Source organism: Podarcis muralis, chromosome 7 (assembly GCF_964188315.1).
Source record: "Podarcis muralis chromosome 7, rPodMur119.hap1.1, whole genome shotgun sequence".
Taxonomy (NCBI): Eukaryota; Metazoa; Chordata; class Lepidosauria; order Squamata; family Lacertidae; genus Podarcis; species Podarcis muralis.
This window is the reverse complement of record NC_135661.1, coordinates 62,465,879-62,486,083: the sequence shown is the minus strand read 5'-3', so window position 1 is coordinate 62,486,083 and position 20,205 is coordinate 62,465,879. Positions and strand designations below refer to the sequence as shown.

General features: G+C 43.8%; 1 protein-coding gene across 16 annotated transcripts in view; it reads right to left on the bottom strand.

Moving 5' to 3' along the window:
* Positions 1–3,527: 3,527 nt before the first annotated feature.
* Positions 3,528–20,205, bottom strand: part of ZMYM4 (zinc finger MYM-type containing 4) — a 49,684-nt gene continuing 33,006 nt past the window's right edge. For all 16 annotated transcript variants that reach the window (XM_077931936.1, XM_077931934.1, XM_077931938.1 and 13 more), the window contains 16 exons: positions 19,817–19,989; positions 19,194–19,383; positions 17,810–17,953; positions 17,559–17,596; positions 17,169–17,313; positions 15,962–16,083; positions 14,908–15,076; positions 14,043–14,096; positions 13,088–13,267; positions 12,804–12,898; positions 12,047–12,218; positions 10,817–10,968; positions 9,521–9,632; positions 8,190–8,438; positions 7,785–7,911; positions 3,528–6,188 (listed from right to left, as the gene is read on the bottom strand). In XM_077931936.1, coding sequence (XP_077788062.1) covers positions 5,981–6,188; positions 7,785–7,911; positions 8,190–8,438; positions 9,521–9,632; positions 10,817–10,968; positions 12,047–12,218; positions 12,804–12,898; positions 13,088–13,267; positions 14,043–14,096; positions 14,908–15,076; positions 15,962–16,083; positions 17,169–17,313; positions 17,559–17,596; positions 17,810–17,953; positions 19,194–19,383; positions 19,817–19,989 — 2,330 coding nt within the window. In that variant the 3' untranslated portion in view covers positions 3,528–5,980. The remainder of the gene's footprint in view (positions 6,189–7,784; positions 7,912–8,189; positions 8,439–9,520; positions 9,633–10,816; positions 10,969–12,046; positions 12,219–12,803; positions 12,899–13,087; positions 13,268–14,042; positions 14,097–14,907; positions 15,077–15,961; positions 16,084–17,168; positions 17,314–17,558; positions 17,597–17,809; positions 17,954–19,193; positions 19,384–19,816; positions 19,990–20,205) is intronic.

Below are 20,205 nucleotides of genomic sequence, written 5' to 3'. Positions count from 1 at the left end.
TCTCACTCAGCCCCCTCCTTCGTGTGTGAGGTACTCAAAAACAGGCAGGTATTCCAAGCTATGGGGAAGGGCTCAGTGGTGGGTCCCACATTCAATCTTCAGCCTCGTGGATTCAGCTGGGAAAGACGCCTGTCCAAATCCTGGCAGGCCCCTACCAGTTTGCTCCTAGACCAGGCATGGGGAGCTTTTAGCTTGCAAGCCAAATTTGGCCTGGCACAGGATCGTTTGATTTGCAGGGCTGTTTTCCCCAAACCTGCTCCACATTTGATGCCATATGTACAGCTTGGCCAAAAGACCAAGCCCACTTGAGCAGCTTCCAAGGTGCTCAATAACAAGCTGGAAGAATCCCTGCCCCTTGCATGCATTGATGCAAAGAAGCACCTGGGAGGATCACAGAGCCATTGGCTAGCCTCTGACATCTGGGTACAGAGCAGAAAGGGGGGGGTCATAAAGGGCCTTGTGAGCATCTCCACACCTCCCATTGCACCCTGGACATTGGTGGCACAAAGAAGAAATCCTTTGCAAACATACTTGAAGCAGCTACCCACTTCTTCCATATTTTAAGCGGGGTGGGGACTGCTACTGCAGAGAATGCTTGTTAAAATGGAAGACTCACAAAGCTGAACAAGGGATTTTGACAGCTGGGCAGCACCACCTTATGTCTAAATATTAGGTAGGCAGCTGCTGCTGCTGATTATTATGATATTGATATTTACTGTCAGTTTTTCACCATGCTGAACTTTCGTTGAAGGATGGTCTACAAATTATTAAAATAGTGCACCTCAGTTGTATGTTCTTGTAACGACATGGGTTGCTGCAACTGGTATCCCTGTTGCAGTTGGAACCTTGGGTTCAGTGCTAGAAATTCCCCAGGCGTGTTTAGCTACTGGTGCAGGTCCAATTGCAAACATGTGGAGAGCTCTGGATGCCAGGTTGGCGACTGACATCTCAATCTGGCTGGCCCCTTCAGCCTTCTTAAGCAGGTAAGCAGAAGAGCTTTTTGCATTTTTATCCCACTTCTTCCTCCAAGGAGTACAGTACATGGTTTATGTACGTCCTCAGTTAATCCCTACAACAACCCTGTGAGGTAGATTAAGAGGCTGTGACTGGCCCAAAGTCACCCAGCGAGCTTCATGACTTGAGTGGGGATTTAAGCCATGATCTCCCAGGTTAGTTTGACATTCTAACCACTACGGCACACTGGCTTCCTGAGCACTTCTGCTATGCGGCAGCAATATAAATTAACTAGGTAAATATGTAGACGCAAAATGCCACTTAGAGAAGGATCTTGAAGCTTGAAATTTGTTATATGCTGGATTGTTTTATTTGATGTTTTAATGTGTTGTAAACCACTTTTCGAGATTTTTTTTCTTTAAAACATAGTGGTATTGAAATGAAATTATTTTTATTAATAACTGCAAAAAAGGCACATAGACATTCCATTGTGGCAACCGTAACCTAGGTTTAAGGCGCCATTTTAGGATCAGTTTATATACAGTGGTACCTCAGGTTAAGTACTTAATTTGTTCCGGAGGTCCGTTCTTAACCTGAAACTGTTCTTAACTTGAAGCACCACTTTAGCTAATGGGGCCTCCCGCTGCTGCCGCGCCGCTGGAGCACGATTTCTGTTCTCATCCTGAAGCAAAGTTCTTAACCCGAGGTACTATTTCTGGGTTAGCAGAGTCTGTAACCTGAAGCGTATGTAACCCGAGGTACCACTGTATCTGAATTTCTAACACTGCTCAGGTTACATTGCAGCTGAATCAGTGGCTGGGAAAAGGATGTCAGCAACTGCCTTTGCTGGTGGTAGCCTTTTTGGCATGTTCCAATTAAGTAGTACAGTATGTCCACCGTTTAGGGGACTGAAGCAGGGCTTGGGCTTCATCCACTCAGATTTGCAATTTCTAATCTCTTTTGTCTGGACTTCTTTTCATCCCAGGTGCTGCAGGGTCCCAGTAACACTGCAGCCACAATTGGAGTAGTAGTGCTAGATGCCTTACCTGAACTTGGGGTTTATTTTTTCTGCTAGTTGATGTGAAATGATAGCAACTCATGAACAGCCAGTTAAAAATTGAGATGTCCATAGCACATAGGATACACGCCAGGGGCAAGCAAGCTTTAATAGCAAAAAACATTTGCTTAATATGAATGTTGTTGGCCTGCCAGACAAACAGCTGGTTTTATCAGTTACCAGCCAAAAGGGCACAGTGATAACATATAATCCCAACAAATTACAGAACTTTTTTTTATTGCAAAGCAGGAATCAGGCCATCCTGTAGTAACACTGCCAACCAAAATCATGTCACTAGACACCTATTTACTCATAGTCTTAATCAGTTGTTGCCTTCATGATGTCAGTAATGTTTACTATATGGACCGCCTTGAGTGCTCAGCATCACAGAATAAGTGTTGCACGAGTGGTACCACCTACAGTCAAGTCTAGTCAGTGTCTCTTCTGGAACACCTTTTTAGCTCATCTTGGTTACTGTATTCAGCTGTTTTAATAAAACCTTCATTTATACCAGTGTATGGGTTGCTTTCAATGCATTAAGGAAGTTCATAATTGGTGAAGTACACAGTGACTATTCTCACCCACCCTTGATGGGCAGACACCAATGAGGTTTTGCGGAGTATTAACAAACACCACACTTTTGAAGAGAGTATAAGTTGGGGCCCTCTTGCGTTCCCAACAGTATATTGCCTGCTGTGCAGTAAGCAGAGCCCTCCTTTGTGCTCCAAAACACAAAGCAGGCTTTTAGCTTAACTGTTTTTCAAAAAGGCAGCCTGGAGGAATTTTGTCTGCTGTTGGTTTTGTAGGTGTCTTGAGAAAATTCAGTCCCCTTCAAGTCTGCGATTACAGGATGAGAAGGGGACTGTCAGACTTGGGCTCCTGCCTACTCTCTCTGAGAGGACTTCAGCAGCTCCCCACACCAACTTGCTGGCTTCTTAAAGCTCACCAGTTATGAATGATGGGGCCTGTACATGGGACCTTGCTGTCTCTTGTGAGCCCTGCTCTATGCTCTCACGTGCTTTTGCCTGGCTAGAATGAACAGCCATAATGCCTCTTGTGTATATGGGTTTGTGAATGACTGTAAAAACAGTGTTCCTGCAAGGCTGGAATGTGGCCTGCTGCACAAAAGCAGTGTCACGGCTGCTGCACTACTATATCTGTCTCTGACCCCACATTTTGTCTGCCCCCCAAGTTTACTACTAGCAAACATGGCCCTTTTTAACTGGAAAAAAAAAGGTTTTCCCATCCCTGTTTAAAAAGTGCACTTTCTGTGCCAGATAACATTAAATCCGGAGAGCTACCAAAGCCTTTCTCCCATCTGTAGACGGATCTCATTGTCACTTCCTCCTGAAGTTTCTGCCTGGACAGAGACAGGGCTGTAGCTCTTAAGAGGTCCAGGGTCCCCACAGCTCCAGTAGCCAAACTTCAAGGAGGCCCCTATGTTTTCCTTAAGAGTAAGAAACAAAAATTCCTCTGGGGAACTTCAGAGGCAGAAAGAAAACTTAAAACTCATCCATCGTATACAAATATACTGTTTTATTCTAGGGGAACCTTTGTGTTAAGTTCTACCAAGGGGAAAAACCGGGGAAAGATTTTTTAAAAATTCAACAAGATGGTTTGGATATATTCCCTTGCTGCTTATTCCCTGCAGGAACAGAAAAACAAAGAAATCCACACAAATTTCTAAGGAGAACACAAAACAGTCTGACAGACAGATATAGCTGCATGTCTGAGGGTCTTCCCACCTACTGTGGGCTTCTCAATTATAGACTCATAGGAGGACAATTTACATGCAACCAAGACACCACTTTTAAAAAACATTTCTTTTTTTTATAGCCATACAGTAAATTGATTGTACCTGTTTGTTAAAAACAAACAAACCAAAAAAAGCTCTCATCTTTTTTTTAAAAAATGTGAGGGACTTTTATTTTTTTTTAAGTTCCAGAAAAACATATTTTGATGTTGTAATCCGTAACAGTGTATCTGCTATTCAACTACTTATTCATACAGCTACAAGGGGTAAAAAGGGGTGGGTGGGTGGAGGAATTGGGGGGAAATTAGCGTTTTAAACACCTAGAAAAATCCATGTACTTCAAACTGTGGAAAGTTTACTGGAAAAAGGTCACAACCCAGTAACAACTTTTCCTCCCTTCCACTCTCCAAATTTTTACCTCAGGCTATACAGTGAAACATGGGGTTTCTGTTCAGAAGCAACAAAAACATTGCGGGATGGGGAAGAGAGAGATAAAATCAGAATTATACAGAAATTGGGGGGAGGGGGCAGGTGCTTTTTTTAAAAAACCCCTATTTCACACATTTTTCCGTATTTCAAAAATACACTAGTGAACTTCATTACAGGCAGGGGACAGGACTATCAAGTACACAACGGCAAAAGAGGACTACTTTCTGATCTTATTTTGTTGTTACCTTTGATACTGTTAAAAATAATAACTCAAACACACACACATACACACACACACAAGGTGTTCAACCCTGGAGAGGTTTTCAACTAGAGGATTTCTTTTTTTAAAAAGGAAGGTGGTGGCTGGACAAAACTGCCAATAAAAACATACTATTTTCTGTTTTTAAAAAATAGGTTGGCTTTCCAACTGAACTGCAGGACTTAGAAAATACAGTCTAACACATGAGGAAGGGATTGGTGAAATGTATCTGACCAAGCTTTGGATAAGCACCCTGCATTTTTTATAATGTGGAAGGATTTTGACCGGGGTGGTAGTGGTGGTAGTAAAAGCCTAACAGTCAGGATACCAGAAGTTCTCTTCTAAATTTGGGCCTCATGTCCTTTTTCACCGAAGGATCACCCAAGTATCATTTTGTAGCTGGGCTCCATTTTTTAAGGGTGCGATAATTAAAATAAAATAAAATTGCGAGGCCCACAAACCCTCATCCCTCCAGGAGGTATACAAAAAAAAAATATTTATCACAGAAGGGAGACAAAGAAGTGGAAAAGCTGCCACTGAGATGGGTTGGAGAAAAAATGAAAAGGGAGGAACAGAACAGGGAGCACAATTCCTCCAGAACCGTTGCTGTGTACCTTGGCATTTGATACCAGTATAATGGTCCAGTGTGGGGTGTGCGTGTTCCTGTGTCAACCCTGTTTGTCGTAGTTGGGAGTGCCTACACACACACACACACACACACACACACAGGCATTTCCTGTCTCAACATAGTGATCTCAAAGGATGCTCAGCTTTAATCTGCTGCTCAGTGAAGGATGCAACAGACCCCCAGTTTCAAAAGGGAGGGAATTTCACAGCACCCCACTAAGCGGAGTCCTTTGCCCCAGCTTCTGGCTGAAAACGCCTCTTTGAACATCCAATTTGAGGTGTTTTCTTTTTCCCTCTCTTGAAAAAACTAAAAAATAAAAAAGTGGGGGGAGAACATGATGGAAAATTGGTGTGTTTATCTTACAGACAGAATTTCCATTGGTTTCCACCTTACTACGTTCTGCTTCGCATCCTACAGTAAATGTTAGGGAAACCCCACACAGCTGTGGGCAGCAGCTACATTGCAAAAGCACCCAGGGGTTTAATCTAGCTTTCTTTGCTTCCATGGTTAGAAGGAAAGGACGTACACAACAGGATTCCCTCTAAGGGAAAAAAAAATCCTTAACGGGTTACAATTGATACAAGCACCACTTTGTTTTGAGGAGGGGAGGAGGCGGGACAAGCATCAAGCTCATCTTAAGAAAGCGTTTTCAGGATCAAATGCAGCCATTGAGCCCTCCGTTTTCTTGCGCTTCGGGCTGTTTTCTGTCCTTTGATTCTTATTTGCACTCTGTCACAGCTCGTGCTGCTCCTCCTGACGGTTTGTGTGATGTGACGGAGGAAGTCTTCCAAAGGATGGATGCGTTCACAGTTTGGTGCTTTTGCAAGGTGTATTGGAAAGGGAAAGAAACAAAAACAAAAACAAACCCAAAAAAGAGATAATGCCCCCCTTCGCCCAACTTTAGTCTGAAAGCTCAGGGTCAGAGTCCTCTGGTTTGACTTTGGCAAGTTCTTCGTGCACCTCCCTTACCATAAGGATACGCGTCAACATGATGTCCAAAGTCCCAGGATCTATTGGCATAGTGGAATACCACATGGGGCTATTGGGGACACACGAACGCTCTGGCTGGAGGTAAAAGACATCACTTCTCTGCTTCACGCTTTCAGAACTGTGGGAACAGAGGCTTATGTAAGGTGGCAGCGCTGAGACAGTCCACAGAAAACACAGGTTCAAGGAAGAATTCGGGGCAGAAAGCTAGGCAACAAAGTATGACTGAACGCAGAAGCTAGGAGTGGGAAGGACAACAGGAAGTGATGCAAGGATGGGAGGGCAGCCAATGAAATTAGCAGATTTTAAAGGGTATAAAGTATCTATTTCTCTTTCCCTACACAGCCAGTGCATGCAATGCCTTCTATTATATTATGCTTTGGGGAATGTCTCAAATGCTTCCCATATTATTACCTCAGAAATCCTCTCAAAGGGCTTGCAAAGCAAGTCAGTATTAGCCCAGTTCATATGTAATATAGAACATGTGTATAGTTGTTGCTTAGCTGTGTGCTTCTTTGGCAATTTTCAGTGCTGTTCTTTGCATTTTATTTCTTCACACATCCAGGCTGATGCAAGTAGGTTATGAGGTGGAATCCCAAACTACTCTAATCAAAGTGGGGGTGTGGTAGGAAATAGGGACGAAAGGGATACTGGAAAATGCCCATGATCAACAAGGCTAGGATGGTAGACACATTTCTACGTCATCTTCTTTCATGTTCAGAAGACAACTTAGTGCACAGAAATGCAGCTGTTTTGCATTCATGAATTCACACCACAGAATGGGTGTGCAGTCAATACACATACAAATGAATGCAGAGATTGACACCCTGAATTTATTCAGGAAATCCAGCCAGATGGGCGGAGTGAGTATGTATGTATGTATGTATGTATGTATGTATGTATGAACAAACAAACAAACAAACAAACAATAAAGTCATCCTTATGACCACCTGTACAGCTCAGCATGAATGCACACAGATAATATCTGATCTAATCCCTTTACAGCAGATGCAGGGAGGGGAGGGCTGACCCTATGAGATGATGGCTTGCCAAAGACTACCTGAAGCATTTACTTGAAGCATCTGAAGGCAGCCCTGTTTAGGGAAGCTTTTAATGTTTAACTGACCATTGTATTTTAATATTTTGTTGGAAGCTGCCCAGAGTGGCTGGGGAAACCCAGCCAGATGGGCGGTGTATAAATATATTATTGTATTTATATTTATATTTATTTATTTATTATTAGTGGGTGAGCAGAGATTGAGGCCTTCTTGATTCATAGCTCAGATTCTCTGCATTAGGTATCAAAAGGAGAAATGACCAATAGTGTGATGGAGTTCAAAAGAAGAGAAGCTACAACCTAGGGTTACTGCCCAAGTGTTCAATTTGTCCTCCAAGGTCCTCCATTAAAAACTAATAGAGTGCTGACAAGGGCTGTAGAAACACAAAGGCACAGGTTCCCTGACCTGTGCAGCTGACTGGGATCATGGCAACATGTAGTATTAGGGTGCACCTGCTCCCCTCCCGCTTACTGATTCAACTGTGTTTGAAGTTGAGTTCCTACAAGAGAAGGCTTGAATTTGCAGAGGTACATGATGGGAATTGATCCATTTCTTTGTAACCAACTCCAAACTCTCTCACTGCAAGGGGAGCCTCTGAGCACTGATTTGCTGGAGGAGGAAAGAGAGGGAAGGCAGGAAAGAAAGGCAGCATCGCTCACCACTTTGACAAGTAGAATTCATAGAGCCGAACTGGGCATCTCAAGGGGTTGTCAGTGTTCTCGACCATTTCCACCGCTGTTGGGACATCTTCGCCCTCGTGGCGTTTTCTTTTCCCTACTAATTTATCTAGAGATGGAGCAGGGAGGGAGGAAAGAGGGCAATGGCACAAGAACAAAATCATTAGTTTTTGGCACTGAAAACTAATTAGGAGTAACAATTGCTTTTGTTACTCTTCCATGCAGGGTCGCCTTTGTAAGTGGCCAACGTTTTAAAAGGAGTAAGCTGGGATTCTGTAAATTGTTGTGCTTACACAGAATTCCAACGCGCCTGTGTGCAACACCCGGTAACCCAAGGAAGTCAAGTCATGCACTGGAGGAAAAGAACGTCCACAACAGCTCACCCACCTGATTCTACCTCCTGCTTTTGGAAAGGAGGAAAGAAGCGTAAATAGGTCAGCTTGGTGTTGTACTTCAGGGTCCGGGTGCGTCGCATGACGTGGGCAAAGGACAACTTCATGTGCTCGCTGACATTCTTGAGCTGGAAGTATTTGGTGTTGAAGAAAAGCAGCGTGTTCAGGAGGACGATGGGGGAATAGGCACCCAGCTGCTTACACTCCCATAAGTGCTCCTCTTCGATTCTCGAGAACATGTAACCTGGAGATTAGATGACCAGGGGACACACAACAGAAAGGAGAAACCTGGTCAGTCGTTTACCACTGGCCAGTGGCTAGTGAACCACCAAGCATCTCCTGTGACTCTTGCACCAAAATGCTGGGCTAAAGGAAGTTGCTGCAATGAGAGCCGGGCACCAGTGCAGCCTTCCCCAACATGCTGAGCACCAGAGTTCTTGGAGTACTTGCCCCATGAACTGTCTAGGCCTGATGGGAGTTGTAGTCCAAAACCTTGAGAGAACACAAGGTTGGAGGAGACTGCTCTAGAGCAGAGCAGGTAAGATTTTAGAGGGAAGCCCCTGTCCCCCAGTGTATGCTCAAGGGGCATAGCTCCTGCTTTCCCACCTGCTCCCAACAGCAGCAGCGCATGTAGGAACTTTGGCTCTGCTCTTCATCTGAGAGGGGTATGAGATAAGCCTTATGGCTTCTAAGAACACACAGCCTCTTCTATTTTCAACTCTCTGCTTCTTTAATAATGTTTCCATTGTTACATTCTGCTCTGTGCAGGCTCAGAAACCACACGTGCACGGAGGGCCACAACAAACAGGAAAAGCCAAAAACCCAGTAGAAATTAACTAAAATAGCACCATCAGCCAACAGTCACACAGGCAAATGATCTATGATCCATCAAACGCTCTGGTGGGCAAAATGTAGAAAAAGATAACAAAGGTGGTGCCATGTGAATGTTCCTGAAATGAGGGTGTGCCACAAATAAGAGAATGGGCACAAATAAGAGCATTTCTGCACCTCTGAAGGCAGGGGCAGCCTAAGCAGCCCTCAAGAGGTGCTCTTAAAAAAGGAAAAAGGAAAAAAGAGGCATGTTCATATGGAAACAGTTTTGCTTTAATTGTTTTAAGAGATGCCAAGCTGGCATTCTTGCCTTATAAATACAGAATGTGACGGTGAATCAGAGGGACTGTAGTGAAAAAGAAAAAATACAATATAAGGCTAAAGACAGACCACCCCTCTTTTATTAGAAGCCACCATCTCCCTCTCTGGAGTCTATGTTCTCCCTTCCGATACATGCCCACATGACATTACAGACAAAACAAGTAACCTCCTTACCATTTGGAAGCGTTGTAGGCTCCCAGATTTTCAACAGTTTTGTAAGTTCGATCATAAACCTGGAGTAGGGCTCGGTAAAAATGTTATCTATTCTACCATTCTCAAATAGGTACTGCAAGAGAAGAAAAACGATGACAGAAAACTTGGGAGGGTTTACATAGAAAGGTGCAGACACAGCCTGCTGATTCAGTTCCATCCTCCTAACGTTTTTTGAGTTGGGCTCTGTATTCTTGGAGGTGATTCTCTTCTCCAGACTGGCTGGCTTTGGGCAACAGCCGGAAAATGGGGACTGTTCTTGCAGACTTATGATACCACCTCCAGCCCTATATTCCACCACAACTCTTGAAAACCATCCCACAATGCTCTCTTACATGCAACATTAATTTGACACATCAGGTATCTATATACGTGTGCAGAAGGGCAGTCTTAGGGACTGGCCCCCAACTTTAACTCTCCCGGGAGACTGGTCAAAGCTTGAGGTTGGACAGCTTCCAGAAGTGCTATAAGATGTTTTCATTCAAAGTGGCTTTGGTGCAAAGGGGGTTTGGTAGAATTATTAGCACACTATTTCCCTGAGTTCTTGAAAAGGAGTGTGCTGCAAGTTGAATTAAATAAATCCACAGCACGCCTGCAACTCTCAGAAAGAACTATTGGCACCACAACCTCAGGAGAACAATGCTACGATAATAAAAGTGAATTGTCTTACTCAGAGTCGTACTATCATTTCTTCCTATAATTTATATCCCAACCACCTATAACCATATATACTCAGGGCAGCTCACAAGGGCTTAAATCACAGCAACAAAACAAATCAAGCTGTAAAACAATGGGAATGATTTCAAAGAAGCAATCAATTTAGAAATGTACTGAGCCAGAACTAAAGAAAATAAGAAAATGCCTACTGAAATCAAAATGTTTTGAAAGCATGCCCAGAAACAGGCAGTGAAGGGACCATGTGCGCTTGTCTTCTGAGACCATTCCACAAACTCGGTGACATCGAAGAAGCCCACCCACCACACATCTATCAGATGAGAGTGAAGATCCTCAGATGTAGGTTGAAGTTCTCAGGAAGAGAAGAGGCAGAACCTAAGATATTTTGGTCCCATAAATTTAGGTCTTTAAAAAGGTTAAAGACAACAGCTTGAATTAAACCTGGTAACAGACTGGCAATGTGTGAGGTTGACAAAGGACTGGTGTAGCATGAGCAAATCTGCCTAGGCTCAATAAACAATTCTTTTTGCTGGTCACTTAAAAGAACAAATAAATTAAGAAATATAACACCAGAAGGACAATTACCTGCTGAATTCCAAGGCACAGGTATAAGATGCTGTCAGGGTCATACTTCTCACCATTTGGTCGTCGTACCTCCTGGATAAACTGGCATAAGCCAAAGCTCAGCTCCGAAAAAGAACAAGAAAGGATGTCCTCTTTGAGCTTCACAGGTCGAACTACAAGGAAGAAAAGCACCAAAAGAACATCAGCCTCTTTCACAAACAGAAATATTTGAATACTCAACTCCATCAGAGTAATTGAGGGCACTGTCCACTCATAAGCAATTAAGGAATTCACTTTCTTGTTTCCCAAGCTCCTGAACAGTAAGTTCAGTCTAAAAGGGGAGGAGGACTACTTTTCCAATAATTAAATGAACCAATAAAAGAGCTGTTGATTCAAATACCTCCCCCTTCTGTAATATGGGGCCTATCTGTTGAGGACAGAGGACTGTTGTCATGATAATCTATATGAAATGCTTCGAATCCTGAAAGTGCCAAATATTTTAACCAATAACTGCCTACACACTTTCAAACTTGTTTTTTAGAATGGGAATCTTGATGGGAAACCTGCCTCCCACCCTCTGTAAATGATTTTTTAAAAAAATCCAGATATTTGAGGGGTGTAGCTATCTGACCCTTATTGTGGGATGTGCAGTAGTACAGCTTTTAATTAGCTACAGCAGCTATGCATTAGCTGTGCAATAAAGGGGGGGATGAATTCAATGCAAATAAAATTATATGCACGATCACTGCTGATGACATGTACTGACATCAGAGGGAGAGTCTGAGGAAATCTATTTCACTTCAAATGGTGGGTTTCAGAGGAACCTGGAACAGGAGAAAATTTGGTGATGGCCTGTTGGTAGCTTGTGTGAATTAAACTTAGGTCTCAGGTTTGGGAACATAACAGTCTCACCCAAACAAAGACCCAGAGTATTCTGCATAGGCATTCTTGTTGAGCCTATGAACCTGTATTCTGGAATCCCAAATCTCCAATACCCAATTAATTCATTGCAACTGAGCAGATTCCATTTAAATCAATAGGGCTTGTTTCCAAGTAGTGCATTTAAGGAGCAGTGTGTTAAAAGCCATGTCTGGCACACTTCCAGGACCATGCAATACATACAATGAGATCTGATCCACCCATCCCATCCTTCCAGGATTATTCTGCTGAAAGACCCAGGTCAGCTCTTCATCCTCCATGGTTCAATGAAGCATAAAGGAAAGTATTAATTCTTATTTTAAAAAGCATTACCTCCAAATTTGAGGTCTCCTTGCTCTTCCTGTGTGTTTTTCCACTGGACCCAGTTCTTCCAGGCGTTCACCCCATACATATACTTGAGACTCATCCCGGAAACGGAACAGCCTGGGTATGAGCTCTGCACAAGCATCCGGGGCTCCACAGCTACTATGGACTTCTTCCTCCCCTGAAGGAAAACCAAAGTGTGTGCAAGGGCCCAACAAAGGCATTGCTTGGCTTAGTCACAGAGGGAGGTAAATGGTTTCTGGACCAAACACACCTCCGGTAATCCATCTATATTCAGGATTGGCAAGCAGTGGCCAAATAAGGAGCATCGTTCCTCCTCCTCAACGTATGCTGATGATATCAATACCTATGGAACTGGATTATGTTTGGGGAATTAAGATCCTGGCCTGCTACTGTCCTTAAATCCTCCCTTGGAAGGGAGAAGGTGACCAAGAACCACATGACTGGGGATGGGGGAGCAAATGCATCAGAAGTTGCATTACCTGTTTCCTATTCCTGCTCTCAATTGGGACACAGTCTTGTGGGCGAGAAACTAAAGAGACATATGCAATCTCCACACTCCTGACCTCATCTAGGGGCTTTTCTTTGAGAAGGGGCAAATGAGGAAGGGAAACTTTGGGGTGGGGTAGGAGAGAGTCAAGAAGTCTGGGGAAACGGAGGAAGGCCCTTCACCCTGAATACCTCACCCCAAAATGTCGTAGGCTTGTAACAAATAAGCGGCAGTAAAAGCAACGGCATTCCTTACCCTCCTTTTTGGCTGTGGAAAACCGTCTCTGTGTCTCCGCCTTGCTCGCGCACGTGAGTGAAGACCCAGCCCTTTGCTGATTGGGTCAAAGGAGTCTAGTTTTTAAACAAAAGCAGAGATTTAGTGGGAAAGTTGCAAGAGCTGTGCTGCCAACTGGTGCCTCCCAGGATAGCAGGCTGCTCCCAGAACAGAGGGCGAGAGTTAAAAAGTTACCAGCAGCATGGGGGCAAAAGGCCCATAGCACATTCCACACCCAAGAGCCTTTTCTTCTCTGGCTGACAAACCTGAAGGGAAATCAGCCTCCAGGTCCTGCTCCAGCTCTCCTTTGGAGAATTGCCTCGGCTCGGGCTCAGGCTCAGGCACCGTATTTGAGCGTAAGGCATAGTGGTTCAGCTCCTCCTCCCAGCTGTGAGGGGTCGACACTGCTTCGGACTCTAAGTCGCCACTGTATGTGCTGCCTTGGTCTGTAATTGAGAGGGGAGAGAGAGACAGGTGGTGCTCAGGAAGAGAAGCCCAGCAGGCAGAGACAGAGCACAGCCTATTAGGACATTCAAGGATGAGAGGAGTCACGAGCCCAGCTGCCTTTGGCAAGCAAGAGCCACAGAATTTTGCAAGAGTCAAAAGGGAAGCATAGTCCACCCCCATGGCTCAATGTAGGAAAACTGACACCTAGAGGATCTCAAACAGGTGGCTGCCCAGTCTCTGCTTGAAGACCTCAAGCAAGGGAGAAGCCACCTTTGCCCCGTGGTATTTGTTTCCATTGTGCTCTGCTTTCAAAGTTTCTCCCAAATGTTCAACCAAATATTTACCCAGCTGTAACTTAAGAACAAATTAAGATTAGATTTGGTTCTGTCTTGTGGGTCATGTCTGCTAACTATGCAGAGAAACATTTTAAAAGCTGATGTGCTTTTACATGCTCACTCCCCAAGTAAGGTATGAGTGCAGTGGGGGCTAGTAAAACCCTTTGCAGACTTTTACATACTGGGCATGCATATATAATCAGTACAGTTTTGAAATCAATGGTTCAAATCAGTGTGGTTTCAATAGGTTCAGTCTGTCATTTTGATTCAAAATAGTATCCAATTATATCCTAAACATAGATAGAAGGCTGCTCCTCAATCTCAGGATCCATCATGCAAAATTTGGTTATGATACCTGTTCACATTTTGAAGAAGCTACTTTCCAAAATTATACAGTAGATGTGAGTGTATTTGCTAAGTGGAGCAAGTAAGCACCAACCTTTTTCAAATATCTTAGGGTCGAGGAACAGCTCATGCTCAGAGGTTTGAGAGCCTGAAACAAGTGAAGGAAAAAATACAGGTATACCAACATTGCCAGACCAAAAGCACCAACCACCAGAAACATTGACTCCATAGGCAACTACCATGTACTAAGACAGACCACTAGTACACCTATCCCACGACTGCCAACTTTGAATAGCAATAGCTTCCCAGGATCTCAGGCAGAGAAAGGTCCTCATGACCTTTATAGCTGGAGGTGGTGTGAACTGAACCTGGACTTTCTGCATGCAAAGCAGGTGTTCTAACACTGAGCTCAAGCCTGTTCAGGGCTGAGTGTCAGTCAGAATGCCTAATCCTGCCTAATTTCCTTTATTTAAAACATTTATAAAGCAGCTTTCATACATTATTTCCAGGCAGTTTACTTAAATGGGCTACTGGTAGGTATGCAAAACTTCATGAGGGAGAACAGCTCCTACCCACCCCTCCCATAAAACTATTTTTGTCCTTCTCATTCCCCCACTCAACAGCCCCAACTCCAGATTCCCCTAGAATATGTGAGTTGTGTAAAACTGTTTAGTGGCAGAATTGCTTCAATTCGCAAAACTGGAAGGGGGTAGATCACTCCATTTCAATGTGGCCTTCTCTTTGAGAGATTTATACAGAACCCTTCTGATAGAATCAAAAGGAAAAGCTAACACAGTCTAGAATAAGCCTATGAAATAGAAATCTGGATGTATAAATACAACTTCCCCAGGAAGGTTCCCTCCCCAACCCCTCCACTGCAGTCACTCTCCCCTCCTCTCTTTCTCCCACCCCCATTCACCAGCTCCTCAGATTTCCATTTTTCAAAAAAAGCCTTGCACCTCCTCTAGAGTGTTCTTTATCCTTCTCATCCTCTGCAATCATTTCTGCCATCTGGAGGAGATCTGCCTCAAATGCATTGGCGGAGCTCTTCTCCTTGATGTCTGGAATGGTTTCTATTGCCTTGCCAGTATTCTCCGGGGCAGATGGAACCAACATAGGAACTGGGACCTGGGGGTGGGGGAGAGGTTTGATTTGTGCAGATGAAAAGATCCTATAGCAGGGAACACACAACAACATTTTGTGGGTAGAACACACACAAAGAAGAAGTCTCCATGGGGAGGAGGGCAGGCTGGAGAAATATTCTCTGGGTGATGCATATCAGTAACAAATACACACAACTCCCCTTGCATCCTACCAGCTTTCAAAGCTGTAATTGCCCATCTTGAGCCTCCTCAAACAAGGTCCTTGCCATCTCAAGAGAACCCTGTCTCTGATGGGTTATCAAGCAAAGGTAAACCTTTTTAAACTGTTGGCTTCAGTTAAGAGCCAGCCACTAACTGGGTGTAAGCAAGGCCTATCCCATGATCCCGACTAGGTGGAGGCCATGGTTTATTTTCCACCTCTCAGGCCTCTAAAGAAAAGGTGGGCAGAAGGTAATTCACAGTGCACCAACAAACCACTCACCAATTTCCAGAGCACCGCTTAGTGCCTCTTAGTGGGATTCCTTCAACTATGGAAACCCTGGCCTGATCCAGCAAGACAATTCTGATACTCTTTTGCTGGAGTACATAGCATCACTTAACACAAATGATGCCTTTGGTGTTAAGAGATTAGGAAGCTGCCTAATACTGAGTCAATACCATTTGTCCTCTACTGTCTACACTGACTGGCAGTAGCTTTCCAAGCTTTCAGGTAGGCATCTCTCCCACTGAGCTCTCCCCAGATCATGAGTGCAATGAACTGACTTGCACTGGATGTGGGGCTTACTTCAGCCCCACCACAGACACTCATGCTGAGACATTCGGCATTGTCCAGGCTGGCCACAAGCTGACCCAATGAGCTCAACCTTCAAAGCCATTGTCCGAAAGCCAAGGTGCCAAACACATCACTTACGGGTATTGGCATTCCCAGCGGAACTGGTGTGTATTGGGTGAAGAGGTGGAGAGGAACTGGCACAAACACTGGTACAGGAACAGGCACCATGATTATTTTGGGTGGAACTTCTTCTTCTTCTTCTGTTATGTTAAAAATAAAAGGCATGATCCTTGGAGAAGAGAAGCCAGCTGTTCATTCATCTCTCTCAACAAGCTGTTAACTTTTCTTTGCTAACCACAACTGCTGCTCCTAACACACCACCCCTTTCTATGTGGATGCATCCACATATGTTCTCTGGGACTCTTCTGTCCATGCCATTCTTACGTGATTATTCCAAGCCAGGGAACACAGCAGATGACCAGGCCAGCCTTTGTCAACCTAGCACCCATCAGACGTTTTGGACTATAACTCCCATCAGTCCAAGGCAGCAAATTGTAGTTCAAAACATCTAGAGGGTACTAAGTTGGCCAAAGCTGAAAGCCAGCTTGATTCTGTGCTGGAATTTTCACTTGTTCATGGGTTGCCATAAACAAAGGGGGAAGATGTGAGTCAAAATTCATTATGAGTTCGATTGCTGGGGCTGCCCTGTTCTCTACTACATTTATTCACACATACAGAAGATGGTTGTATCATACATAAGAAATGCATACATGGGATACAGAAGACCATTTACCACTAATGGTGGGTTTTTGCCTACAGAAGAAGATATGCCCTCCACGCACTGGGCAATGCCACCTAATTGGGCCTCTAAAATTAAGATACTACTTTCCTAATGTAAGGACCATGATGTTTCTCTTAACTTCTGCTCTCTGGCTTGCAACGTTCCAACATACTGCAGTGGTAAAAATTCAGAGAACCCACTGAGAGAAATCGAAATAACTACTTGTTTTTACATTTCCAAAGGGAAATATATCATTGTTTCTTTCTCCCTGGAACCTTTAGTGCAAAAGAAGGCTCCAGTTCTAGGCTGACTAATCACTTGAACAGAAATACTCCCCTGGGTACTATACAATGCAATATGGTATTGAAGGTCTGTTTTTTTAAAACCGTTGCTGAATGGAACTTTTTCATCTTCCACAGCTGCATCCAATACGCTCCCCTACTTGCTCACTACTTCGTGATATTTTAGCTGGTCACAACAAGAAGTGCTTACACAAGTTTTTAGATTCACATCTCTCTGTCTCCCTCTCAGAACAACTGCACATGCCATTTCTGTATCACATACCTGTCTGGCATTCCTTGTGTTGCGTATGAGGCTTGCAAGAGGTGGCCTTGGTCTGTGTTATAGGCTTGCACAGTAAGGCTTTGTTCTTGAGAAGTCGGGGAGGCTGGGAAGGAGGAAGCTTCAAAGCATCCGTCTGAGTACTTGCCTGGTTCAGGGCAGAAAATGAGGTACAATAACTCTTTGCTGCCTTTCGTAAATGTCATGCTAAGATCAGCTAGTCCTAGTTACCAGCCCACTAAGCCGCCACTTCTTTCACTTCCACTGCCTCTAAACCTCCCCCTCTACATACAGTGCAAAAGTGCCCAAAGACTTTGAGCAGTGAGTGTGTGGGTGTAATATATAAATAAATACTTTACTAGATGTCCCAGAAAATTTTCTTGAAAAACTTACATCTCCAATAATTTTTGCTGTCACAGTAGGAACTGCACCTGTTAAAGGGGGAGGGAAAGCAGGAAATTTGTTTGCCGCTCTTCAGAATATCATGACTAGTTCTAGTTTCTGGGGATTACAAAAAGGGGGCATTAAGCAACTTTCTTAGGGCCATGCTTGTTGCTTTCCACAACAACAAAATGTAAATTTGCATAGATGTGTATGTGTGAGAGACACACACACACCAGGAAGTGCATTTATCGCTGCCTTACCTTGCAAAACATTATTGGAATTGGCGGTGGGCTGGGCAGCAGGAGCACTGGCCAGGGACACCACATTTGCTATAACTGGAGTAGAATCCTTCCTGAGAGACGGAGGGGGCCCCACCGAGGACGTTGGTGCCATGGAAAGATTTGCTAGGTAGAGGAAGCAGAATGAGTTGAAGTAGTGTAATGTGAATGGCACAAGTAGACAATATTTATACGTCAATCACTCTATTTCTCTACAGATGCAGTAGTTAGGTCATAAATACATTTGCACCCCCTTAACTAAACTTTACCCACTCTATCATAGTGGCAATGAAAATAGAAATGAAATCTCATTGTTGCTAATTGTCAGTGACCTTCCCAATTTAGCCCTATTTGAACCATTTAACTGTGGATACTTAAGTTTTTAAAAAAACTTGTTTTGTCTGGTCACAAAATAACACACAATAGAAGAGTAGAATGTTAATTAAATTGTAGATGTAGTGATAGTCAAACAACTTTTATCTGGAATTAATGGCAGCTAAGCACATTTCCTTGTGGGCTCCGTTTCTGAGTGAAAAGTCAATTAAAATGTTTATCGGGCAAACCCTGTTATCTTTATAGCTTTGAAAACTAAAATAGTGACTTAAATTGGGGGGAAAGGAACTTTGAGCAGATATGACTTTATGCCAGGACTGGATGATTTTATCCAGGATATGAGTCTCCTTTTTGTTCAGAAGAATACAAAACACCATTATTGCTGCAATCCTACACACACCTGCCTAAAAAAAGAATACTGTCCCAATCAAGGGAAGTAATAGTCCTGCTTTTTAGACCACACCTGGAGTAGTGTCCAGTTCTGGGAACCACAATTTAAGAAAGATATGGACAAGCTAGAACATGTGCAGCGAAGGGTTACCAAGATGATCAAAGGTCTGGAAACCAAGCTTCATAAGGAATGGTTAAGGGAATTGGGCATGTTTAGCCTGGTAAAGAGGAGACTGAGATGAGAGGTGATGGCCACCTTCAAATATATAAAGGGCTGTCAAATGGAAGATGGAGCAAGTTTGTTTTCTCCTGCTCCAGAGGACCCAAACCAATGGTTTTAAGTTACAAGAAAGGAGATACCAACTAAACATCAGGAAGAACTTTCTGACAGTAAAAGCTGTTCAACAGTGGAAAAGCCTCCCTTGGCAGGTGATGGATTCTCCTTCACTGAAGGAATATTGGTTGCAATCTGTTCCTATCACCAGCCTAGTCCAGCTAGATTCATGTCCAGTCTGCTGTTCAGTTGAAAGAAACACAAAGGAAGCACCCCTAGGCATGCTACACTCATTGATATGGGATTTGCTTGTAGCTGATGTCCCTACAGCTTCTCTGGCATCCTTAATAGCAGCAGGCCTTCTTTTACCTGTATTGTTCTGAGGTGGGGGTGGGGGTGGCGGCGGTGGAGGAGGTGGAGGTGGCGGTGGATCTGATGCACACTGCTGATTGCAAAACATCAAAATGCAAAGCAAGTTGCAAAAATGCTTAATTTCCCCTCGCCATTTCAAGGACTCGCCAAGTTTGCCCTGCCTTTTGCAGCTGTCACATTTGGACATCTACAAAGAAGAGAAAAAGAGAGTACAATGTGCATATTGTTATTTTTAAAAAGTAAAAAAATATATATTGTTCATACATGTCTGACTGCTTTTCTCAAATGACTTTGTTATTGTAGCTGGTTTGCATCCTGTGAAAAATCCTGCTGACACAAATAACATATGGCCTCTATGCCACTGAGGTCACCTAAGCCTCAAGTGACAGCAAAGGATCCAGAAGAACCCCCAAGCTACATACCCACTCCTTCAGAGGGATCATAGCCCCATCAAGAGCAGGTAGCCTCCCATCCATCCAGTCTAGGAAACCACCCACTAACAGTGCTGCAGTCTTATCTGGAATGAGCTTCAGTTTGTTGGCTCTTATCCAGTCCATTACCAAGGCAAGACCATTGGTCCAGCAATTTTTAAGACATGTTTGAACTCCAGAGCAGCTTACCTGATAAAACAAAACTGTGAATTTTGACATGCAGTCTTCTGAACAGAACTCCTCCACCTTGCCCCCAAAATGATTCTGAACCAGCTTGGGAGATGTCTGCAAACAGTAGCTGCACATCTTACAGTGGTTCCCCCAACGTTTGGCTAAGTCGTGCTTATACAGCAGCTTGCAGCCTGGAACAGCACAAGAGAACAAACAGCAATCAATTAAGATTTCCCCCCCCCTCTACTCCAGTTCTCAAAGTAGGACAATATACACAAATAACAGGCAGCACAAACATCCCTTGTGAACAAAGCAGCCACAAGCAGTAACATATGGCTACTGCCTAAACACTACTTTGTGACATATTGACTTAAGAATAAGCAACAGGCTATTTTGCCCTTGTAATT